At 37.9% G+C, this 19,736-nt stretch overlaps 1 protein-coding gene and 1 long non-coding RNA gene across 3 annotated transcripts; one reads left to right on the plus strand and one right to left on the minus strand.

The window, feature by feature from the left end:
• Positions 1-10,961: 10,961 nt before the first annotated feature.
• LOC133722265 (uncharacterized) lies at positions 10,962-14,195 on the minus strand. 2 transcript variants are annotated; one of them, XR_009852598.1, is made up of 6 exons: positions 13,992-14,195; positions 13,780-13,868; positions 13,409-13,480; positions 12,340-12,387; positions 12,110-12,217; positions 10,962-11,645 (listed from the first exon to the last, which is right to left on the minus strand). It is a non-coding gene; the product is annotated as an uncharacterized LOC133722265 (long non-coding RNA). The 2 variants fall into 2 exon arrangements; XR_009852597.1 differs by lacking the exon at positions 10,962-11,645 and having other exon boundaries at positions 11,652-12,217; positions 13,992-14,192.
• A 3,439-nt stretch (positions 14,196-17,634) lies between these two features.
• LOC133723127 (protein FAR1-RELATED SEQUENCE 5-like) lies at positions 17,635-19,736 on the plus strand. The gene is made up of 3 exons (XM_062149957.1): positions 17,635-19,331; positions 19,422-19,490; positions 19,625-19,736. Exons 1-3 carry the CDS (start codon positions 17,635-17,637, stop codon positions 19,734-19,736), a joined length of 1,878 nt encoding a protein of 625 aa, XP_062005941.1.

Consider the following 19,736-nt stretch of genomic DNA (forward strand, 5'->3'; position numbering starts at 1 on the left):
GCATACGTATATACAGTTGTACAGTATGCATACGTATATACGGTCTGTACGGTATACATACGTATATACGGTATGTACAATTTCATACCGTAGCCGAGCTGGAAATAGTAAGCCCAATTGTTCGGCCCGATTTGTAGGCCAAAATAGTAAGCCCAATTGTTCGGCCGATTGGTAGGCCCAAATAGTAAGCCCAATTGTTCGGCCCGAATGGTAGGCCCAAATGTTAAACCCAAATTGGTTCGGGCCGGTTTAAATGTGGATGGTTCGATTTCTTCGGCCCAATTGGCCAGCCTTAATGCTTAGCCCAAGGATTGAGCAAGCCCAAGTCATCATCACTGGGTGACATGTTTTATTGGCGTGCTTTTGAGAATGATTTGTTTTGAGTGATGCTAATTGAGTAGCGAAACGCTTTGTGGGAGTGTTTATTGTGGTTGTATGCCAGTACAGGATGACGATCAGTGTGAAAACAACAATATGTGCAATGCCACGTGGTGATTTGAGTGTGGGTTGCTTGAAGCAATTGTTGTGTTGTAATTTTGAGAAATGATGCGGTGAAGGAATGTCATGTTGATGACTTAAGTGGGAATGAGGATTTCATTTGTGAATTCTAGTTTTGTGAATTTACATCGTGATGAAAGGATTTAGTGGCCATAGGAATGTATTTTTATACGAATGGCTGTGGCTTTGTGGATTACTACAGTTTTGGGAAGGATGGAGATTCGATGGTTAGGTCAACCTTAATCAAGAGGAATTGACTTACGCTTAAATTTCGGGACGAAATTTCTTTAAGGAGGGTAGATTGTAATACCCGAAAAATTCAAATTAATGTCCGATGACATTTTGGAAATGATTTCGTAGGCGTGGGCACGAATACGAAGCTTGAAGGAGTTGTGGAATTAGTTCGAACGATTTTATTTCGAAAACGAACGTTATTTAGGGGGTCTTGAAAAGTGACTTCTTATACGTACAGAATTTGGGAAAACTTTCTTCATGAAAGTTGTAGAGCTCGTCGATACGATCTCGTGCATATGTGGAACGCAATATTCGGAGTTCGTATGAATAAGTTATGAATATTTGAAAATTGGGAATTTTCTATAAATATCAAAAAAAATGTTGACTTTTTTCATTAAGGACGAAACTTTTCTGTTTTTGCGGAATAGTCCCCCGGATTCTCTCTCTCTCTCGATCGAAACCCTCAGACCCGGCGGGTCGTGTTCGACCCGACCCGGCTGGTTCTCTCCCCTCCGGCCTCCTCCAGCCCCGGACCCGGACTCCTCCGTGATCGCCGCTCCACGCCCAGCCGTCCCCTCCCATCGCTTCGCCCAGACGCTGCTCCAAAAGCTGGATCGAAGCCACCCAGACTCTTGATTCGGACCCGGCCGGAAAACCACTTTTCCGGCGTTGCATGGGCCGATCGTTCCCATTTTTGTGATCTCCTCCTCATGCTGATCATCCCCATGTAAGCCTTTCATCACGATTTTGTGTATAGAACGCTAGATCATGGTTTGACTTTTTCGACGTCCCTGATTTAATCTGAAATCTGATCGGACGCACAGGATTAATCCGACTTCCAAGCTTGATCTAGGACGATCTAGGCCAAACCAGACTTAGCTCCAGGTATGGAAGTCGACCACCCTTTCATTTTGAACCAGTTTGTAGTTGGTCACTTTGCCATCTGAGGTGGTTGACCGGCGTTGACCGCCGCGTTGACCGCCCACTGACCACCGCTTGTGGCGGCGCATCAGACCATATTTCGAGTTTTCATTATCTGGGCGATGATCTATGCATCCATACGAGCGTTTTGATATATTACAAGGTTATGTTAGAAAAAGTTGGTAAATAGTGGATTTACATTTTTACGTTACTATTTACGGTTTTTACGTTTTATCTTCGGTTTACGATCTACGAAGATCAGACCATCGGTTTTACTTCAAATTTTAATATGTTGATCGTATGACTGTCCCGGTGACTTTGTGAGGTCACGGGCGAAGATCTGACCGTTGGATCTTCGTATATTTGAGAAATAGTGATTCGGAAGGCGATTCGTGAGAATCCGACCGTCGGATTTTCATATAATTTTGTGGAGATGTTAGTAAGGGCGATTCAGGAAGATCTGACCGTTGGATCTTCGTGATAATTTTGGAGGATGATCCTAAGGGCGATCCGTGAGGATCCGACCGTTGGATCATCATATAAATTTGATCTGACCGTTGGATCATCATTAAATTAGAATCCGACCGTTGGATTTCTGTATATGTGTGGTCTATGAATGATTTCTAAGTTAAGATCGTGTTTGACTAGGTGGTTGATGGATTGATTGGTGAACGATTTCGGATCGTTGTTTTTGAGCTGTTAAGAAGACGCAGCGGGAATTTAGAGGTGAGTAAACCTCACGTGGTTCATATTACGAACCGAATAAATTTAATTACCTTATTTTGTCGTAATTGCGTGAAAATATTTATGAAATAAATATTTGTTTTAAAATCATATGGACTTGATCAACCACGGTCCATGGGGAAGTAAAATGATTTTTATTATACAAAATGAATTTCACGATTTTCTTGTGTGAACTATAGTTGGTATTAGTGGTCATTCCTGAGTGGGTGATTACGTATATATATATTTACGTGATTATATGTGGAATGGTGTGACATTGAAGAGTGTGGAAATTGGGATGATTAAAATACTATGAATTGAAATTTGACTTATCATATTTATATGTGATGATCATGATTGATGAGTTCTTGTTAATATTCATGATTTACATTGGAGTATGTATAGAGTTGGAGAATGTAGGATTCTGAGGACGAGGTGTCCGAAGTTTGACGGTTATGGATAACCGGAGTGTTTGTGTACTGAGGACGGGGATGTCCAAAGTGCGACGGTTTATTATTAACCGAAGTTGTGTACTGAGGACGGGGATGTCCAAAGTGCGACGGTTTATTATTAACCGAAGTATATGGTGCTGAGGACGGGGATGTCCAAAGCGCGACGGTTATAGTGTTAACCGAAGTATTTTGCCGTTGCTTGACCCTAGGCCAAGGTGTCAGAGGTAACGAGGCAGTTAGAGCTCTAACGTGTTATTGGGATGGACCAGAGTGGTGTTATGTGGGTTGGGTGTTTACAGGACCAGTGTGGTGTATTGTGATTTGAGGATTGTGAAAATGTATTCCTTGTGGTTTCCATGAGTGGGTTGATGTCTCTTTGCAGACGTAATACTGTTGAATTTTACTTGAATTGTAATTTAATAAATCAACAGTTCTTTCTTGTTTACTCATACTGGCTGTAAAAAGCTTACCGGGTTTTGTGTTGTTGCAACTCCCGGTACACTATTCAAATTGTGTAGCGGGTAATCCTACAGGACAGGAGAACCAGGACGGTGATCGTGCGGTTAGAGCAATGGTTATAGTTTTACAGCAATTGTAATAGTGAGGCGAGTTAAGCTCATTTGAGCCTTACAATTTGATTTGGTGGGAGTGTGCTGTAATAAATAACTTGAGGATTTGGGTTATTGTAAATTTGAGAGTTGTGAAGTGTGGTTGTTTGTGAGAAAAAAATTCAGGATGTTAGTTGTAATTTGTTATTATTCATGTTTCGGATTTGAATTGATTATTCAAAATTCGGGGCGTGACAGCCTGAGCCTTGAGTGGATTTTGAAGAGTCGAAGCCTTGCTGTCACTGATTAAAAATGGAGGGAAGACTCTCAGACGAAGTCGATTTAGGCTGGGCATTGGCCATGAAGCTTGGGCTGGGCATATACAATACGGAGATTACTTTCCACATGATGGTCTTTTTTTTTTTTTTTTTTTGAGCATGTACATGATTCTATAATATCCTATGAATTATAAAAAGTAATTTTCAAAAAAAAAAAAGAATTATAAAAAGTAAATGTCTCATTAACTTCAAAAAGAATTTCAAGCACACAACACCATTGGAATGTTCCCTCACGAGAACCGTGATGGCGTATTGAGAGACTCGAATATGTCTCGGAAACGCAGTGTTGGGGTGTGAAATTTTAGCTTTGGGCCCCTACCCACTAAACCAAACCTGATAGTCGAAAGCCAAATAAATCTAACTAGATTAAAGACACTGAAACATGACCGAGTAGTGAAGAATGTTCAAACACTACTTCACTCACGATCGACAACATGGAATAAGGGCCAAGAAGCATGAAGTCAGGATCAAGTCCTATCTTCTCAAAAGAATACATTGAGCCGTTCAAACATTGTTCGTGACATGGCCAGTGACTTTGACAGTAACTTAGCCAATTACTTGCAATCGTGGATCATTATTCTGACTAAGCTGTCGGTGAACATATTGAGTAGCATAGTGTGTCAGAATCAGGGGCGGAACCAAATGGTGGGCTATCTAGGCTGCAGCCTAGACAAGAATTTGGCTCAAAAACTCCTAAGTATATGTATATTTCCTTTCAGCCCATACTCAAAGGAAAAAAAAAAAAAAACTATTTGGAGACTGGAGCTACTCGACTTGAACCCATAAACCCCCAAACCCTTTGTGATAAACCACACTCCCCAAATTTCTGAAATTTCAAACCGCCGGCCATCTTCGCATATCATCATCATCATCGTCCTTCTCAACACTCTCTCTCACCATTTTCAATTTCTGTTTTTTTTTTTAATTAATTTTGAAATTCCATCAGAACCAGCCAACGTGCATGGAATTTCAATCTGGGAGAGTGGAGGTGCCGAGGTGGTGGGTTTCCGTTTTTGATTCTTTGGGTTTTTGTGGGGGGTGTAATGAGATGAACACCCAAAAGTTCCAAATCTTAGACTCTGTTCCTGCCTAGGTAGAGTGGAGGTGCAATTAGAGTTATTTTTGTTTGTTTAATTGTTTCATTGTTTGTTCGTTAGATTCTGAGCAATGGCGGATTTTGATTACAGGACTTGACCTTTTGTGTTCTAGGTCTTCGTTGTTCTTGCTGCTTTATACATTCCAATATCTGGGTTTCAACTTTCAAGGTTAGCACAACTTTTGGAATTATTCTGTTTAGGTTCATATCTTTCATGATATATCGCATTGACTTGAACCTGTGAGTATATACCCATGCACTTCTATACATTCAACTTTGTACAGAAAGCTGTGAGCTGTCGTCATTGTATCAAAAAAAAATCTATAGAGAAATTAGTCTAATTTAACTGATTATCTAATTAGCCTAGACATGTTTTGGATCCTGGATCCGCCACTGGTCAGAATTATGATCTTGTAGGCATATGAACTGATTGTATGTGACATACTGATATTATATGTGGAGTGTATCTGCCATGCTAAATTGCTAAGCAATAAAGTGTCCTCAAGTTCATCATTAGGATAAGGCATTAGAATTAGGGTGCTTTAGTTTTGTTAATAATTTACTAGAGGATTGCATTAGATGAAATGAGTTGATTAGGGTTTTTGTTTTGATTTCCTTCCACAATTTTTAAATATTTTATCTCTCATTATTTAAATTTATAATTGCGGTGACTTGTAGAAAGAAAGGGGAAGATACAACAAGTTAGATGATTTTTATAAACTCAAGTTTGGCGAAACTTTGACTAAGAGTCTCATTTTTTTTTTTTTTTTATAACAAGTCTCATTTTTTTTTAAAACAGTTACATAAGAAATTTTGACGGCTCTTGCCAAGACTTCACCAGAACCAGTAGAATTTCACCTCTTGCCAACCTTTCTTCTCTGGATAGCAATCAAGATTTCAGAATATGGTGTCTTGGAGGAGACTCGATTTGGAATATGATGATGCAATTTCCAGAATTCGATTTGCTCCAAGCTCAAAAAACCTTCTCATCTCTTCATGGGACTCCGTAAGTGCCGTTCTCCTTTTTGTGCTCGCCAATTTGGTTGAACTTTTCACTCTTAAAAATTGAATCTTTGTGCAGAAACTGCGATTGTACGACGTGGGAAAGGGAACCCTAAACCCTAAGCCCTGAAAGTTAGAGCTGTTGAAATGGTTATATAGGGTGGAGGGGGGAAGTAATGTCATAGTGGTTTCCTATTTTAGAACTTGGTTTATTTTCCATGTCTGGTAACTTGCCATATCCCTCCACCAACAATAGAAAATAAAGATAGATACTTGCAGTTTCCGTGAACTTCTGTAAAGAGAATCATTCCGTTTGCATATTGTTCTCTTTCCTCTCACTGTGTTTGTGGTAAATATGCGCCTTTTACCAGAACCTTGTTTCTCTTTGTAGACTTATGACTATGCAAAAAATAATAGGAAGATGATGCAAGATAACACAAAACTTTGCCTACGTCCTCTGTGTGACTTCTCTTGAGAAACAAGGTCCCCAACCAAAAAAAAAAAAGTCACAGACTGTACGGTGTCGTAGGGAAGGCTGGATTTTCTTTTACACCCTATTCTGAACTGTTTGGATCTGATGCCTGAGCTGATTCTGATTTTATGGCAGCAAAGTGGGGGATATAAATTTCTGACTATCCTTTCTTATATGTGAAAGACTTTGATTATTTCCTTTTCTTTGAGCACAAATGCAGCTTGACTGCCCTTTCTTATATGTGAAAGACTTTGACTACTAGTCACACTGACTTGCACTAACTTTCTAAATCAGAGGTATTAACTGTGCAAATCCAACTCCACCAAAGCAATTAGAAAACACCAAAAGCAAAACGAGCCTAGTAGAATAAATTTCTGGTCTCTCATTTGTAAAGCTTGAATCTTTAAATGTATTCGTTTTGGGTTTTCTCTATGTTTTGTTAATCATTTTGTGTTTGGGGTTTTAATTTGATTCTCAGAACACGATAGACTGATTGCTGAGACTTATAGCTTGGTTTTTACGCAAGTGAATCCTTTTGGTTTTTGGGTTTTTGACCAACTTGTTTGATTTCCATAGCATGTTTGTTTGTTTTAAACTTCTTTTCAAAAAAAACCTTTGATTTCCAGAGTTTGTTTTCTCCTTTCATTTACTAATATACAGGTAAGCTTTGATAGTTTCTGATCAGATTGATGAACAATTGTTTGATGAATATTTGATGAAAACTTGATGAAATATTTTGATCTGTTTTGGGAAGGATTAGTTAATCATTGTGGACTTAGGTTTTCTGTTGTTTTGGACTATTGTATGAACCCAGGAAGAAGATCAAGTTGAATCACCCATGGTAGAATATCAAGTTGAAGCTGAAACTTTAGAGCAAGAGTCGTTAGATTTGGTGAAAAGAAATGAGTTCAAAGGAGCAATGTTTAAGGCGCGAGAAGCTCTAGATCTCTTCCCCACGCTAAAAACTCAGCAATTAGTTGCAGTGACTGAAATACTTTATGTAGCAAGTCAGACTATTTTTGATATTGGTAAGGGTAGACCTCAAAGGAACTAATATAGAGTTCTTGGGACTGACTATTGTGATGTGAAGACTCTGAAGAAAAATTTCATAAAACTGTCGAAGTTAGTTCATCCTGATAAAAATAGTCTCCCTTGTGCTGCTGAAGCTTGTGTGTTCATAAATGAAGAAAATGAGTGTTTGAGTACGGTAGAAGGCAAAAGGTGGTATGACCAGTTATGGATGCCAAGTTGGAGAAATAGGGAAAGCACTGATGGTGCAGCTGATGTTTTTTTTTACTTTTCTTGCTTGAAAGAACTAAATGGTGGTGGTGGTAATGCTGGCGTTGTTGGTAGGTCTGCTGGTGCTGGTGCAGCTTATGTTAATACGAGTTTTGAAGCACCAACTCCTAGTGCAAGAATAAATGATGCCGGAGCTGATACATTTTATGGTGGTGGATCTGCTGGTGATGGTGCAGCTGGTGGTAGTACAAGTTTTGAAGCACCAACCGGTGGTGATGGTCCTTCTGGTGTTGGTGGTGGGTCTGTTGGTGCTGATGCAGCTGATGGTAATACGAGTTTTGAAGCACCAACTGCTAGTGCAACAAAAACTGATGCGGGAGCTGCTACAAATTATGGTGCTGGGTCTGATGGTTGTGGTGGGACTTCTGGTGCAGCTGGTTTTAGTACAAGTTTCGAAGCACCAACTGCTAGTGCAGTTAGTGATAAGGCCAAGGAACCTAAGAGATCACTAAGGAAAAGGAAGAATGCTGATCAAAGTGGTCATGATGATAATGGCGGTGGTGATGAGGCCAACAAACCTAGGAGATCTGTAAGGACAAGGAAGAATCCTCTTCAAAGTGGTCATGATTATAATGTGAGGCATGATGATAATGTAAGGCGTCGGCCTCCCAAAAGATTGAGGGAACAAAAAGATTGTGCTGAGTATGAGTTCGTTGTAAAGGTGATGAAATCTCATGATCCCAAAGAAAAGAAGATGCCTTTTGTGGTGAGTTTTGTAGTTTACTTATATTCTTTCTTTTTCTTTTTTCTATTTTTCCTTTACTACTCTTTCTAAATCGTTGGTTCTTTATGGTAGAGTGTTCCTGCAGCTAAAGTAAGACTATTTGGTTTGGCTCGAGTTTCGAATTTGAAAATCGAACTCAAAGAATCTCAGTCAGGAAAGATATGGCCCGTGATAGTAACAGAACACCAGAATACTTCAAGACTTCGAACCCATCCTCGTATAGCTCTAACCCATGGATGGTACAAGTTTTACCAAGAGAACAACTTGGTGGATGGTGATTTATGTTATTTTAATCAGGAGCAACCTGGAAAGAAAGATTCAAAGCTAGTTGTCAAAATAAAAAGAAGTGTGGGAAAATGATCTTTCCTAAGAGCAAGAGCAGAAACCTCCATTTTTCATTAAGAGCAAGAGCTTTGATTCTTTTCAGGTCCAAGGGGTGAATGGATGGACAAGTTTGAGAAGCTTCTACCTCGAGTTGAGAACAAACCATCAAGTGTAGAGTTATTGAGAGTGGGCCAGAGAAAAGGCCTCACTCTCTTCGTCCCTGACTCTAAACTTTCGGCATTATCAGAGATGAAGAAGCATTGTGCACTCACTAATATTAACTAAATCGGCTTCATTTAGAAATTTCATGCAACATCAATTAATCAAATTGAAAAAAATAATCAGAGTCTGAATCTGACGTTGAGAGCTCAAATATAACCATTAAAAAACAAAAATCTTAATAGTGGCGAAACACAAATGGCGTTGACCACCACTCATGGTGGTGCCATGTATTAAGTAAAGTTAAGAATATTATTGCGGTGACTAACAATATAGATGCTTACTATGAATTTAGATTCTTCAAATATTTGACTTTGAGTCTCACCTTGTTTAATTTTTTTTTCCTTTATTTTAAAGAGGATCAAACGATTTCACTCTTACTCCCATGGTGACTTGAACCCAAGACCTCGATCCTACGTAGTGGGCACTCTAACTACTGAGCTAACACCGCTTCGTCGACCTTGTTTAAAAATTGTTATATAAGAAATTATGATGCCTCTCAAGGTTATTAATGTATGGATTTACAAAATAACAACTTTTATTATTTCAGTGAAGTTTATTTAGGCCGTGAATAATGAAGGTGAAGGAATAGATGCGAAAAATCGTACATTAACATAATAATGTCCATATCTAGGCCGTGAGTTTAGGAATGTGGTATGGGAGGTGTGGGTTTAAAAAAACAAAGTGTTTGGATGTTGTTTAAATGTATAAACTTACTGTGATGAAAGTATTTACGCTCCCTTAAAAAAGTACATGCTCAAACAAATACTTTACATTTCCCATTCTCAGAATAAAAAAAGAACAATGCATCTTTCATGTCTCATTGATCTAATTGTTTTAAAACAAAATGAGACTCCTAGCCAAAGTCTCACCAAACTTGGGTTCACAAAAATCACCTACCTTGTTAGTCACCGCAATACTTTCCTTTATTTTCTACAAATCACCGCAATTATAGATTTAAATCACTGAAACGAATAAAATAAAGAACAAGACTTCAGCCTTAAAAGAACCATTGTCGCTAGAATTCCAATATTCAAGGCTTCAAGCTGTCTAGATGGTTCCTTCAGAAGCCCCGGGCTTGCGGGATTCGGTGGGATAGCTCGTGACCATGATGGTTCATTTGTACTTGCCTTTGCCTCTAAGATCAGGGTGTTTAGCTCTTTGGACGCAGAAATTCTAGCTTTCCTTGAGGCTGTTCATGTAGCAAAGCTGCGAGATTGGAATGACTTATGGATTGAGTCAGACTCCTTGGCAGTAGTGAGGTTCTTCAAAGCTCCAAATCTTATTCCATGGAGGCTGCGAACTAGGTGGTTAAATGGGTTAGCTTTAACGCGTAATATGCACCTAAACGTGACCCATATTTTCCGTGAAGGGAATGTCCCTGCAGATATTTTAGCTAACTATTACTATGGCCGGTGCTACACACAATGGGAGTCATGTGTGGGACGTTCTTCCTCAATTCCTTGCCCCGGCATTTGGTCGTGATTTCTCTGGAAGAGTGGCTTACAGGTTCAGATGAGTTTTGTTTTTCGTCCTTCCTATCTTGGTTGTACAAGGTCCAGCTTGGTTTTACATATGGTTCTTCATGTTGGTTGTATTCTATTGTTTAGTGTGTAATGGTTTGGTACTTTCTAGAATCTTCTATTGCTTGTTTGAGCTTGTTTCGGGCACGGCTTTGGTTGAGTCATCCGGCCTGTATGCACTTCTTTATCTATCAATAATATTTCGGGAGAGGACGATGAGTTAGTCCTCGCCCCACTTCCTTAAAAAAAAAAAAAAAAAAAAAAAAAAAAGCTGTTATAAACTCAAAAAAGCCAATAGTTTCCCTTCTTCTCTTTACTTCCTAAAAGTCACCGTAATTATAGATTCAAAAATGAGATTCATTAGAACTATCACTACTCTTTACAGTATGATGAATAAAATCCTATACAAAATTAATTCCGAGAAAATACAACATGAACATCACTAGAACTGTCGCTGCTTTTTGTTTATTGCTTTCGCTTTCTCTTGACTTCCAAGTCACCATAATTTACTCTTCTTTTTTTTCAATGACTCATCACAATTTACTTTACCAAGATTGGGAATATGATATTTTAAAGAAGTTTATAATAAAACATACATTATGTAAAAAAGTAAATGGAACATACATTATGTAAAAAAGTTCTAATTAAAACATATTAACATAAAAAGCTATTTCAAAAATAGACTAGACATGAGATTGGAAATTGCATCAACATTTCCCTCAACTATCACTTCATGACCATTCAAGTCCATTGTTGCTTTCACGTCATCAGCATTTGTGTGTCGGTAAGAAGATCTCAATCCTTCTTCGAAAGAAGATCCCGATCTTTCTCCAAAGATTAACAATCTGGCTTCTGAGGGAACATCATATGGCCAAGTTGGTGGGCTTATCGTAGGGTCATGGCGTGGCGGTTTTTTAATAGCATCCACAGCTTCCGCAATGGTGTTATATCCCTTAAATGTAGCATTCCTCACCCCATTTGTGAGCTCCTTACATTCTTTCCAAGTACAAAAGATGCCCGGCTTTTTTCCAACCCAAATAACATAGTACACTACTAGAATTATGCTTATAGGACACCCTCCAATAAGGGTGCTCATTATTCACAAAGGCCACCAAAATCTTCATTAGCCACTATGCAGCCACCAATAACATGACGGTGGTGATTGCTGGGGTTTCCTTTGCAGCATAGAGCACCAAAATACAAACAGTGCCCAAGTTTTCAACATAGACAAAATGTTGTCATGTCAGCTGATATGACAGCTGACATCTTTAGCTATACACCAATTACTAACCAACCATTAAAACGGTGTCTTCAAATACCACATTATTAAAAAAAAAATATATTAATAAAAACCATTAAATAGTTGAATACATGAATGCTATCTACAAATGTATTCATCTACATCATCGCATTCAATCAAAATCTACAGTTTGTTTCAAATGTAACTACAACTTATTGCATTACCTAATAAAGAAACCTATTGCAACTTACAAGCCTATACCAGCATTTCTTTCACTAGTATCAACTTAATAAAGAAAAACTGCATGATATTTTTGTGTCAAGGTCTTCAGCAGATTACTTTGTGCAACTTCTCAACTTCTTCACAGTTTCATTAGATAGTCATTAAGCTTTGGTTGGTCCCTTGCCAATTCAACGACTTCATATTCTAAGTACATATCGATGAACAAACATATAACTTGCACTAACCTAGTTATTAGAAAAATTGACATTCATACCTTTTAATTTGAGATTGTGCATTCCATTTGTTTGGGTGAATGATCATTCCCGGTTCAGAGTCTGCTTCAAAACAGAATCCATTTCTGACAAGGCCACCTGGTCATTAACTGAAATGAACAAATCACAAAACATGTTATGACATTCCTACAACATTTTCTTCAAGGAAACTATTATGTACTCAGTACAATTGTAATAGAAACCACACATTTGGAGCAGGGAGGAGTAATACCTTCAGCATAAAGCAATGGCAGATCTCCTCCTCCATTGGTCTCTTACCCTGAAACAAGTACAATGAACCAATAAATTCATACACCATTTTTTCTGTACTTCATAACTGAAGAATTTGAGAAGAAAAAGAATTACATTCATCGTATCTTGAACATATATATACACACTCAAACTCTAAAGTCTATCTATATAACTGATCAACTCTATCTATACAATTAAGTAAAGATGACGAACGATATATTCAACGTATTGTTATCAGCTAAGACATATCACTTATAGCTTGTACACTTGCAATAGAAGGAGAAGTCTGCACAGGAAGAGTCCTGGAGCTAACAATAAAACAGAAAGGACAATATAATGCAAAGACTTATGTAATTCAAATATAAATATAGTTATATATATATATATATCTATACTATTATTAAGAGAAGAGGCTTTGTTAACCAAAACAGAAAAAATGTACCAAAATGACCCTGAAATATTAAAAAACTATACAACTCATAAAACATGTAGGGGTGATATAGTCAAATTACAAGTATTTATTATATAGGGCCCTAGTATGTATGTATATGTATATGTATATATATATATATATATATATATATAACAATAACACAAAAAGGAGTGCCGGCCATGCCAATCCTTGTATCTGCAACTGTGTTAATCAATCCTAAAATGTGCTTCTCTACAATTTCAAGATAACACAATGACAATTAAATTGTTTCCTCCCTTTCATATCAATGGAAATTTAAACCAACAGATCAATGATAAAATCTAGGCAAAAATATCTACATAAAATCCATAGCTACAAAATCCGTAAAACAGGGTTTAGAACATGACTGAAGGATCCATGCATCTTCCAACAAATCAAAAGCATAGCTCATTGGGTACATATCAGAGCTTTCAAGTGAATTGAGTCTATCCTGGGATATAAATGTACCCAGGAAGCAATACTCAACTGGCCTTAAAATAATATGGCTTAACAAAAGAGTATGATTTCATCTTCAGAGCAAGATACTACAACCCTTTGACTACTTGACAGTAAACATTAGAAGAATCTGTTCAAGTACCTATAATTTGTACATAATTGATAATGACCTTGTCTCTGATTTTGTGGCCATCACGGTCAATCACGTTGAACACTGAAAATATAAATTTAAAACAATTCTTAGCAAAAAGGGAAGATAGTGAGAGGGGAGATGAGGAATATATTAGAAACAAATACATACACAAACTAACATCTTTACTTTCATAATCAAAGACCGATAAGACTGAATTAAACAACTAATGATTGTTCAATTGCACAAATAGGAACATGCAAAATTCCAGATTCAAAACAACTAAATCAAAAGTTAAAAAGCGAAACTGAAGCCAAATCAAAACAAGAAAAAATCAAATCCCAGAAAAGGAGAATAATTGACAAAAATCCCAGAAGATTTACCTGGGTTGGTTCATCCGCCTCACGAACTTAGCATACTCATCATCCATTTCTTTCTTTTCCTTTTTCCAAATCTATCAGAAATCTCCAATCTGAAGAACAATGTAAAGCTTCAATTTGATTAAGATCTAATTGAGGGCAGGCAGAGGTCGAAAGTAGGTTTAGGGTTTCAAAGTTAGCCAAAACTCTGTGTGACTGTGTTGGAGAACACTAACCTGAGGCCGAGGCAAACACCGACTGTATGCGCTGCCATGGTAGTAAGAAGATCCGGCGATGAGAATGAGATAGAGGAGATGAAGGGTGTGGTCACAGTTATACTTCTCTAATAAGTCTGAAATCGATGATGAACAAGGCAGAGAGAGAGAGAGAGAGAAGCGTAGTGTCAAATGAGATCAAGGCCATGACTTAACCCACGTCGTGTCGTGTGGAAAGAGGTTTAGGCCATGACTTTAACCCACGTCTTCTGACATAGAGCTAGGTTGGCTGGGCCCTTTCAATTACTTCTTGTGTTGTTCTATTGATTTCGAGTACCGCGCCACCGATATTCGGTGCCTTGGAAACGCAAAGGCACTAATGAAGCCCAACAGTAGGCCCCTATCGGTGTCCTATAGCCAAATTTGTAGTAGTGGTTGTTATAATTCCTCATCACCTAGGCTATTAAATACTAGAACAAAATACACCCGATGGGTGTGAATAATTATTAATTAAATTAATATGGAAAAGTTTTTTTCAAAATAAGTGGGGAGTTATCTATACTATTATTAAGAGAAGAGGCTTTGTTAGCCAAAATCTAAAATTTTGCCAGAATTAACCCTAGAAGATTAATAAACTTTGAAAATTAATTAAATCACAAGGATAATTAAGACATTTACAAAATATTTTTTTATTAAAAAAATTTGAAAAAAATATCCACAACCCACTTTTCTCTCTCCCATTTTCTTTTCTCTGCAATAACCAACTTTTTCCTTTTATATTTTCTGAAGAAAAAAAATTTAATAACTTGCACATGCAGAGCATGTGTGGAAAAATGCTAGTTACAGATAGTGGGAAGGTTTGTCTTGGATGAAATGCACATAGTTAGGGCTGGGCACGGTCCCAGACCGGCACTGGATTTGCTGGGACCGGGACCGGGACCGGCTTTTTTTTTTCGGGCCGGGCTTGCAGTTCCAGAGAATAGGGACCGGGCTAAACCCGGACCGGGACAAGCGGGCCGGTTTTTTCGGGCTTTCGGGCCTAACCCGTCTTTGAAAAAAAGAAAAAAAGATTGATAAGAAAAGAAAGCCAGAAAGGTTTTTGGCTTTGAAAAATCGAAGGGAGTAGAGATTTGGATTGCTGGGAAAAGAGAAGAAAGATCGTGGGTTCTTTTAGTTCTTGATGTCGTGCACGACTTGCGGTGACAGTAGCGACGGCAGCGGAGGAGGACGAAGAGAACGAGCACGATGACGGCACCGGAGTTGAACTTGAAGAGCGAGAGGTAGAGGAAATGAGGAATAATGGACTGGCTGATCTCTAGTTTTTGGAGGAGGAGCAAAGTTGGGGGCTTGGGGTTGACTGGGTAAGGAAGAAGAAGAAGAAGAAGAACTGAAGAAGAGAGAAGAAGAGGAGAGGAGGGGAATCGTGAAAGAAAGAACTCAAGAAGAAGAAGGAGAGAGAAGAATGATAAAAGAAATATAAAAGAAGAAGGAGACAGAAGAAAGAAGATGCAGAGGAGAGAGAATAAAGAAGAATAAAAGAAATATAAAAAAAGAAGACGAAGGAGACAGAAGAAAGAAGATGCAGAGGAGAGAGAATAAAGAAGAATAAAAGAAATATAAAAAAAGAAGAAGAAGGAGAAAGAATAAAGAAGACGCAGTGGAGAGAGAATAAAGAAGAAGGATACGTCAAAAGAGGGAGAGGATAAGTACAAAAAATAAAAAATATATTACTTGTATAGTCAAGTTCGGGTTCTTCGGTCCAAAAGGTCAGCAAAAGTCAGGGACCGGGACCGGACCGGCAAGAATGAGTTTGGGACCGAACCGGCCCGAAAACAATTATTTTCAGTCTAAAACCCGACCCGAACCGGCCGGTCCGGATCGGTTCCTCCGGGTTTTTCGGTCTTTCGGTCATTTATGCCCACCCTTACACATAGTGGGAAAGTGGGAAGTTATCTGCAAATAAGTAAATTATTGTTTTCTTATTTTTTTCAATTTTGATTTTGTTATTTACCTTCTTATCCCTTAGTTATATATGATGTAAGGATCCATATGTAATTTCATGTGCATTTTGACTAACAAAGCATTTTCTCTTAATAATAGTATAGATAACGAACAATTAGTAAAAATCACATTGATATTAAATAAATTGATAACAACACCAATCATTCACTTCCCCCACCATTCAGCCATGGAAAAGAAAAATGATTAAAAACATACATTAGATAAAGAAGTTCTAATAGCACCGCCCTTTTTCTCAAAAAAAAAAAGTTCTAATATATATATATATACAGCCCCCTTCCAATGAGGGATATCTATTTTTGGCCAACTTGAGGGATAGGCTACCAGCCCTTGGATCAGGTTTAATGAGCTTGGACGGCTGAGATCGTAAACAGTGATAAACAGTGATTTAACCCTTATCTAACCCCAATTCCTGAACTCGGGCGCGTAAAGGGATCTTCAATTCTTTAGATTTGGCGCTCAGAGAAGATCGGGAAACAGAGTGAGAGAACGATCAAACAGTCCGCTCAAGAAAGAGATAGAGAGCGTCGAAGAAACAAAGGCTTGTGGTATCCTGATGTTTACTTTCTAAGACAAATCCGGTATGGCTCTTCTTCTGCTATGGTATTTCTTTTCAATTATGTACAAGGACCTCTGTTCTGATGCTTGTTTGATGCTCAATTTTATAGGTTTATCCACATTTGTTAGTTTGTTGTTCTAATTTTTGTCATCAATTCACTCTTTATCTTTGATTGTCTATTTGAAAAGAATTAAACTTTTTGAGTTTATATGGGAATTTGATTTGATTAATATGGAGGACCTGAAACTCTTTGGCTTTTGTATGTTTTAATGGCTGAAGTTCTGTGGTATGAGCTTATGCTCGAAACAAGTTCTGTGCTAGAAATTTTTAGTCCTGCTGCATGTGTTTAGTTTCATGACTTTCTATGAAAAAAAAAAAAAGTTTTATGACTTTGCATTCATCAATTTGAAAACGGCTTTGCATTCATTTGAAAATAGCTTTGCATTCATTCATTTAAAATTGGCTTTGCATTCATTAGTTTAACGAAAACTTTTAGTTTTGCTATATGTGTTGTGGCATTCTGTAATTGATAGAAGAGCTGAAGATATGACAGATAATAAGATGGTTGTACCTGCAGAAATGGAGACTAATGGGATTATTGTACCTGCGGAAATGGAAACTGAGCCTATTCAAGCTATCCCTCCGTCAGAAGAAAATGTCTCTACTTCAGCTTTCTATCCTCAAGTATGGAATGAGCTTAAACCCTTCAAGGGTCAGCAATTTAAAACATGGGAAGAGGCACATGTTTTTTATACCAAATATGCATCTGCAGCTGGGTTTGTTGTACGAATTGGTTCCAATAAAAGGAGCAGAGCAACTAATGAGTTTATAAGGAAAGAGTTTTTTTGCAATAGACAATGAAATAGTCCGATTGAATTGACTGGTGATGAGAAAAGGATTCGTGGTGTAGTAAGGGAGGACTGTAAGGCGAGAATGATAGTTGTGAGAGACAAGTCTGGTGAATTTGTAGTCAATATATTTGATGAAGCTCACACTCATCCTATGACAAGTCCAAAAAGACTCCACTTGCTGAAGTCCAATCGTCGACTTACTAAAGCTCAGAGATCATTATAGGAACAACTATCCATGGTAAACATACCCACACACCAGCAATTTGACATTGTTGGAGTGCAAGCAGGAGGATTTCAGTACATTGGTTGTACACAACAAGATTTGTACAATCTTGAAAGGGATAAGCGTAAAGAGACAAAAGGGCATGATGGAGAAATGTTGCATGACTACTTTCTGCTAGAGCAAGAAAAAAAATTTGGGTTCTTTTTCACAATAAAGGCAGATGTTGAAAATAGGATTACTCATTGTTTTTGGGCTGATGCAATTTCGAGACAATCGTATAAGTTTTATGGTGATGTGATTATCTTTGACACAACATACCAAACCAATCGGTATAGTTTGATTTTTGCACCATTGATGGGGATAAATAACCATGGTCAGGCAATTGTGTTTGGAGCTGCATTCTTAAGTGACGAGACTACAGCTTCGTTTGTGTGGTTGTTGAAAGAATTTTTGAATGCTATGCCAGGGGGTCCTCCTAAAATGATCATTACTGATCAAGATCCAGCCATGGAAAAAGCTATTTCTGAAGTCCTCCCAGACACATTTCACAGATATTGTAGCTGGCATATCTTGAGAAAGTTTTCTGAGAAGCTTGATGCAATCAAATTCAGAGATCACTATGATGAATTCAGAAATTGCATTTACTCATCTGAGAATGCAGAGGAGTTTGACTTCAAATGGAAATCAGTTCTTGCAAAAAGTGGATTAAGTGGACATAAGTGGCTGCAATCAATTTATGAAATTCGGTTTAGATGGGTGCCGGCTTATATGAACCACATTTTCTCAGCTGGCATGTCAAGTAGTCAACGAGCAGAAAGTGCGCATTCCTTTTTTAAGGATTATGTTTCTCATAAAAATTCTCTAGTGGACTTCATGGTTCAGTTTAGTCGGGGTCTTTTACACAAACGGCATGAGGAGTTGATTTCAGATCACATTGACATCAATGAGAAGCCAAGATTTAAGTGCCCCATTAAGATGGAAAAGCAAATGGCTGCTATTTATACACGGAAGTACTATTACATATTTCAAGATCAGTTGTGGGAGAGCTACAGTTACAATTTTGAGGTCACAAAGGAGGATGAAACTAATTGTATACTTAAGGTTATGCGTCAGGATCATGAGGATGGAAGAGCCCGAGTCATTATGTATGACAAATCAAAAGATTTTGCCTCATGTAGCTGCAAATTGTTTGAGAGTGCAGGAGTCTCATGTAGACATGTTCTAGCACACTTACACAAGTTACATCAAGTTCATAAATTGTCAGATCAATACATTTTGAAGAGATGGACAAAATCTGCAAGATCTGAGGTTGTGATGGACAAGATTGACATGGAGATAACTGTTAGGAAGTCCTTACTTGAAAAACGTGGTCTACTGTTCCAGCAATATTCACATGTAATTGATAGCGTTGTCTTAAGTGAAGAAGCAAGTCAATTGTTTCGTGAAACAATGGATTCTTTGATTGAGAAGATTAGGCCACTACTTGCCAATAATAGTAGTGAAGGTGTGGAGCCTTGTGCAAAAACAAGTTCAACTCATCAGTTTGATTTTCGAGAACCAGATGAAGTTAAGACAAAAGGAAGGGCTAAAAGAATTAAGAGAGGAAAAGAGAAGGAAAATGGAAAACATAACAGTTCCGGTAGACATTGTCATGGATGTGGCAAAGATGGACAGACCCATGACAAACGCAATTGTCCACTGCTCAATCAGTAAGAATACATATTTTACATATTTCATGTTTTGTTGTTAATGTTTGGTGACTGTTGTCACTAAATATATACCTTCCTTTGCCCTTTTAGATCTGCTGATGTTGATACAAATGAAAATTTTAGTGAAGATGACATTGATACTGATAGTTTTCATCCCAGGTAATATTAATACCTCTCTATACAGTCTGAAATTTTTTTCTGAAATAATTCATACCTTCCTTTTTCCCATGTACATGGTGTGGTCAGGATGATTAGCTGCTGCTGTGCTTGATGAAGAAGTGTTTTCTTTTCAGTAGTAATTTTGGAGAGACAGAGGAGACATGCTGTGCTTGCTTAGCTGCTGCTAACTTTTGCTTTTTGGTTCTCAACATCAATGTTGAAGCTAGGTCTGGAATACTAGAGTAA

The sequence above is a fragment of the Rosa rugosa genome, chromosome 7, assembly GCF_958449725.1.
Source record: "Rosa rugosa chromosome 7, drRosRugo1.1, whole genome shotgun sequence".
NCBI lineage: Eukaryota > Viridiplantae > Streptophyta > Magnoliopsida > Rosales > Rosaceae > Rosa > Rosa rugosa.